The sequence below is a fragment of the Hylobates moloch genome, unplaced genomic scaffold (genome assembly GCF_009828535.3).
Source record: "Hylobates moloch isolate HMO894 unplaced genomic scaffold, HMol_V3 SCAFFOLD_3496, whole genome shotgun sequence".
NCBI classification, from domain to species: Eukaryota; Metazoa; Chordata; class Mammalia; order Primates; family Hylobatidae; genus Hylobates; species Hylobates moloch.
Genome location: NW_026655771.1, coordinates 1 through 6,589, shown reverse-complemented (window position 1 = coordinate 6,589; position 6,589 = coordinate 1). Strand labels below are relative to the sequence as shown.

Here is a 6,589-nt window from a genome sequence, read left to right as displayed (position 1 = left end):
AAAAAAAAAAAAAAAAACAATGGCTTCACACAGCATTTGTCCCTTCTTTCCATTCTATCTCCATGATATGAGGATGCAGCCTCAAGACACCCTCTTAGAAGAAGGAGCAACCCTCATCAGACGCCAAAATTGCCAGTGCGTTGATCTTGAACTTTCCAGCCTCCAGAACCATGAGAAAATAAATGTCCGGTTTTTATAAATTATTCAGCCTAAGATTTTTTTTTTTTCAGTATAAAGGCATTAAGAGAATTACTGTAGCTTGGGTTGGGCACAGTGACTCATGCCTGTAGAAGATCCCAGCACTTTGGGAGGCCAAGGCATGCGGATCACCTGAGGTCAGGAGTTAGAGATCAGCCTGGCCAAAATGGTGAAACCCCATCCCTACTAAAAATGCAAAAAAATTATCCTGGAATGATGGCAGATGCCTGTAATCCCAGCTACTCAGGAGCCTGAGGCAGAAGAATCACTTGAACCTGGTAGGCGGAGGTTGCAGTGAGCTGAGATCGCACCATTGCACTCCAGCCTGGACAACAAGAATGAAACTCCAACTCAAAAAAAAAAAAAAAAAGAGAGAGAGAAGAGAATTATTGTAGCCCTTTTTATTGTTAATTGGGTGACTGTATATGTGTGAATTTGTTTTTAGACTTTTCATCAGGACCAAAGGAAGCTAGACAGTGGAACAACATTTAAATGCTGGGGAAAACAAACAAACAAACAAACAACAAAAAAATTCAACCAAGGATTCAATATCCAGTGAAAGTATTCTTCAAAAGTAAAGGTAAAGTAAAAGCATATCCTGATTTAAAAAGATGAAGATAGAGTATTACTTGCAGACATGCTCTATAAGAAATTCAAAAGGAAATGCTTCAGAATCCCAGGAAATTACAGTAGACGGTAACTTGAATTCACAAGAAGGAAGGAAATTCTCAAAAATAGGAAAGAAACAAGAAGAAGCCAGACATAGTGCAAGAAAAGGCTTTACTTCAATTTATGAGATTTAGTCCAGGGAAAATTAAATCACTGTGGTGGATGTCACAATACCAGTTACCTTGGTTGGGACTGGGGGAGCAGCTGTTGCCTGGGAAGGTGGATGAGGAAAGAATCTGGAGATTTTGAAATATTCTACAGTTTTATCTGGGAGGAGAATATATGTAAAACTTCGGTTGCATGTTTAACATTTCTGTCCTTTACTCTGTGTGTGTTTATCTCGATTAAAAAATAATAATAAAAAGACCAAATATGGACTCTTAAATAACTATAAACAAAAAGGTAAGAATAATCAAATATTTATGAAAACTCAGCCTTATTAAAGAGAAGTATAAAATGTGCCTGAGAAAGTGTTAAGAAACAAGAAATCTTATAGAGAAGACAGAAGGAAACACTTAAATTTCTCCCACATAGGCAACACAGATTTTATGTCTACTGGTTTCCCTTCAAACAGAGAAGATAAGTCATTTTGTTCACAAAATGGCTCCCATCCTCCCTTTGGCTCTTTCCGCCCGACTGCACCCACCAGGTGATTTGCATATCATCCCCTAGGGAGGACCTTCCCTTGTGAGTCTGAGATAAAAGCTCAGCTCTAACCTTGCCTTGACTGATCAGGACTTTTCTCTTCACCTTCTCACAATGAGGCTCCCTGTTCAGCTCCTGGGGCTGCTAATGCTCTGCCTCCCTGGTAAGGGCAGAAGGAGATAAGGGAGGAGAATGGAATGGGAGGGTGAGCTCTGGGGGCCCCACTGCTTCCCATGTGTGTTCTGTTCCTGTGTTAGACGTGCACATCTTATCTACTGGGATGGAGCATGTGAGGTTTAGATTTGTGAGAGTGAGGAAGGTTCCAGAAGGACCAAAGACTCTGTGGAGAAAGAGGGGATGGTGTGGGGACTTCTGGAGACCCCCTTGTGCATTGCATCCCTTAAGTTCCATTTGAAATGGGATATTATTGGAATATGAATCAAAATTTTAAAAATTATGTAGGCTGAGGTAAACAACTAATGAAAATTATGAAAATTATACATAACGTTTATACATAACCTTGTTCTTTTTTTCTCATTATTTCAGGATCCAGTGCAGATATTGGGATGACCCAGACTCCACTCCCCCTGAGCATCACCCTTGGAGAGCCAGCCTCCATCTCCTGCAAGTCTAGTCAGAGCCTCCTGCATAGTAATGGAAACACCTATTTGTATTGGTACCTGCAGAAGCCAGGCCAGTCTCCACAGCTCCTGATTTATAGGGTTTCCAACAGAGCCTCTGGGGTCCCAGACAGGTTCAGTGGCAGTGGGTCAGGCACTGATTTCACACTGAAAATCAGCAGGGTGGAGGCTGAGGATGTTGGGGTTTATTACTGCATGCAAGGTATACAGCTTCCTCCCACAATGGTACAGACCAATACAGAAACCTCCCTGCTGGGGTGTCCCAGCTGCTCACTTGCACTGCTTGTCTGGGGAGTAGCTCAGCAGGGTCTCTGAGTCTCCAGAAGAGGAGGCTGTTGGCGAACTCAGGGGCAGGGTTTGCTGTTGAGGACTCTGGCCCATGAGAGTCTCAGCAGCACCTCAGTCCCACATGGTCAAAGCTCCATCAGTTGCCAGGTTCATCCTCACCCTGTCTGTCTTGACCACATTTGCCAAGTACATTCAGTCAGCATAACAGCCAGAACATAGATGCAGTTTAGTGACAACACAAGTGAAATACATGTGGAAAATGACCAGCTTGGGGTTTATTTTACACAAATTAATACTTGGTGATAATACTTGGAATTATTGGGAAATTGATATTTTCCCACCTTCTTTACTTTCTATTTCACTTTACCACTCACACTAGATCATAAAAAATAGAATTGTGGTTAAGAAACGATAAAAAAAAAAAAAACTGGAGAAGGCATAAAATCTAGGGATTGTGTGCATCTCCTCAACAACAAAATGATGTTTGCAGGTTTCCCCTCCTTCTTTTCCATTTTTGCTGCAAAGAAGCGATTTCACCGGCTCCCTGTCAGAGGTTACATTTTGGGGGGTTTACAAAGAAAAGCTTTAGGCAGTTAAGTGCTGGATTCTGAGGAGGGTAGCAGGAGGGAGGGTCTGAATTCCAAACTTAGAGGAGGCCAGAGTGAGTCATGGGAAAGGCTCTGGGTGTGGAAAGAAAGGATTTAGAACTCAGACCTCTGGCCACAGCCCTAGGAACCCAAGAGTGCAGAACATTTATGAAGGAACACGAGACAAAAGAGAAGCTGGATAATCTTTTGGGAGATGATGAGGGAGGTCCAGGTGGAAGATGATGGAGGATGCACGGGGGTGAGGTGGGGGGGTGAAAGTCGGGGAAGGGGACAGATTTGGGAAAAATTTGGGATCTAGTATCCTTGGCTCCACTTCTGTTAGTTTCAAGGTTCCCAGTGCAGTGTGCTGTACATGCAATAATAATCAAAATTATTTTTTATTTTTTTCATCATTATTTATTTTTGTTGACACTTTCCCTCTGCCTGCTGGTGCTTAAGAAGGAGACTCCTCCTTGCCTGTTAGATTTTTTTTTAGTAACCCAGATTTTGCCTCTGCTGCACATTTCCCTTTCCTAATTGTCCTCTCCTGAGTGGAAATGGCCCAGGTGCTCACTACTGAGAGTCTAAACCTCTTACCCAAATCCTTCAATCCAGTGTTTTGGTCCTTTGCTTTCTTGTTATTTTCTGGTTTCTTTGTCATCATCTTAGCAATAAAAATATCACTTTTTTTCATTTGACTCCTAGCTACTAAGATGCGAACTTAATGAATCACACTGATTACATTCAGAACAAGTAATAGGCTTGTAAAGTGGTACTGAGAGATCCAAGTCCACGTGCTCAGGAAGCTACATGAGGAGCCAGGCTCTGTCTAGCACAGGTGCCAGTGCCTCTCCAGAGTGCCCAATCCAGCTGGCTCTGCAGAGTCCCTCTGTGTTGTTATGTGACTCACTGCCTTCTGTGAGTGAGATGTTCTGATAAGGATCCTGGTGGATCCTACTGGAGTCAGGGCCCACCCACATCCTCTGGGAGGGCTGAGGACCACAGGCCCCTGAAGACAATCACAGGTCTGGAGGGTCTTAGCCCATGACTGTCCTCTGTAGAGACAGCTTCTCCCAGATGGCCAAGGGCTGCCTATGGCTGTGTCCTTCCTTCTGCATGATAATGGGGGGCAGAGCCAGTCTCTAAGCAAAACCTGAGCAAGGCCATCCTGTGTGTGTCCCTCTGAACTCTGAACTTGGACATAGGTGGTGCTGGATTCACTTAAAGAAGCAAAGCGATTTATGATCATGGGAAAGAGGGAGAGAAAAGGTTGGCAGGAGAGAGAGAGATCACGCTTGTGATGTGTGTACAAGACCAACACTGAGAGATTAGTATTGAGAATAATCCTCAGGTTCTATTCTATGGAGCTTATAAATGTACCCTATGTGGGAAAAGTGTCTTCGCAGTTGTAAATTAAGGGTCTTCAAATGAAGAGATTGTCGTGCATTAACCAACTGAGCTCTAAATGCAATCACAAGTGTCCTTGGAAGAGTAAGGTGGAAATAGATTTAACACAGACTGAAGAGGAGAAGGCACTGTGATCACAGACACAGAAACTGAAGTGATGTGGCCATAGTCAAAGAAAGCTGCAGCCACCAGAAGCTGGAAGAGGCAAGAACAGACTCTCTCCTAGAGTCTCTGGAGGACCAGCCTTGATTACTCCATGATCTTGGCCTGGTGAAACATTCTGGACTTCTGGCCTCTAAAACTATGAGTGATTACATTTCTGTTTTACGCTATCACATTTTTGGTAACTTTTTATAGCAGTTGAAGGACCCTAATACAAATGTGACTGTAATACAAATGGGATTTAGAAAATCCATACTTCACCAGGCGTGGTGGCTCATGCCTGGAATCCCAGCACTTTGGGAGGCCGAGGCAGGCAGATCATTTGAGGTCAGGAGTTTGAGACCCGCCTGACCAACATGGTGAAATCTTGCCTCTACTAAAAATACAAAAAAAAAAATAGCTTGGCATGGTGGCATGTGCCCGTAGTCCTAGCTACTCAGTAAGCTGAGGCAGGAGGAGTTTGCAGTGAGCTGAGATCGTGCCACTGCACTCCAGCCTGGGCAACAGAGTGAGACTCCATCTAAATTAAAAAAAAAAAAAAAAGAAAAGAAAATCCATACTAAAGGTAGTATGATGGTTTGCAGTCTCCTTGTTCAACTTGCTAATGCTAGATATAAATGGATTAGTGGGAGATTTTACAGTGGGAAAAATGTACATGGGATTTCACAGTGTATAGAGAGGTATCTGTTAGTTGCAGAACAAGTGTTGATAATTTTTAATTGAAAATGACAACTGACTAGTGATATCTTACATGACATCTTCATTCTGACTTATTCAAGGATGCATAAAAGAGGCACTAGGTCTTCCCTAATATATCCATGTATATATCTCTCTAATATGCGTGCGTGTGTGTGTGTGTGTGTGTGTGTGTGTGTGTATTTCATGGTGCATCATCTGGTGAACTCTCAAGACACCCCTTGATATTTGCAGTGCCCCAGTGAATATTTGAGCAATAATAGTAAATTTTACATCTTTTATGGAAATGTGCACGTGTTTATAATATACATAGAGGTGTGTAGACAGTATTTGATATGTTGTTGGCTGAACCTTATATTAATATGTATTCATGTCTAAATAAGATTACAATTCCAGGTTAATCCGGGTGTTTTCCTCTGTTTCTAAATTATTTCTGCATTGGGAGACACAATTTGGCCTTGATATATGTGAGATTTGGACTTGACTGATGTCATTCCACTGCCACGTCAAGGATATCTTGGAGGAATGGAACTCACATTGGGTAAAATTCAAGGGTTACATCTCTTGGCCATTTTGCAAAATGCAACTGGCAATTCCGTGACATTGACTGCTGGTTTTGACAGCTTTGCAGGCTTTAGAAAGAACATAGCTAAAGAATTGGAGACAAAATTATCTTAGAAAAGCTATGACAGAATCTTTCAAAATGGGCCAAGGTCAAAAACAATGGTTTTCCAAGTTAATGCCCATCTAAAGGCCGCTACTGAGCAGGAGGTTCCCAATAATTAAGATGATCCAACACATGGACTTGAGTCAGTCACCTTCTCAGCTTTCCCAGTGAGATCCACGCATGGGCCTAACAGTGTGATTTTCATCTAAGGAAGCTCACATGGGTACTGGCACTTCTAAGCATCCAACTCTCCAAGAAGAATGACCCCTCTTGAGCCCCTAACATTGTACCACACATCAGGGACCAGACTAACAACTGGGGTCAAGTTGATTACAGGGGGCCAGCGGGAGTATATGGTTTCTCTCATGATTCTTCTTGCCAGTCCAGTTTTGTAGTGAAGATTGGTGGTTCCACCAACTGTGCTATCGCCTGTAGTTTGTTCAGAGGTGCAGGATCTATTTCCAGGAATATTTTGCAGGGCTTAAGAGTTCTGCATGGGAAATTAGTCCCTTAAAAGCTTCATTTCTTGATAACAGAAATCTGCAAACCTTGAATTAATTCCAAAATGACATTTCTAGATCAGGCCTGCAAAGGAATTTATCCACAGCATAATCTTTGAATCTATTCTG

At 42.5% G+C, this 6,589-nt stretch overlaps 1 gene segment (V, D, J or C); it reads left to right on the top strand.

Annotated features, from left to right (window-relative positions):
• Positions 1-1,610: 1,610 nt before the first annotated feature.
• On the top strand, positions 1,611-2,378 carry LOC116465174 (immunoglobulin kappa variable 2-29-like; the record flags this gene model as incomplete). The annotated part of the segment is given in 2 exon segments: positions 1,611-1,675; positions 2,059-2,378. Coding segments are annotated over 2 exon segments (369 nt in total), but the record flags the coding sequence as incomplete, so codon positions are not given.
• Positions 2,379-6,589: the final 4,211 nt, after the last annotated feature.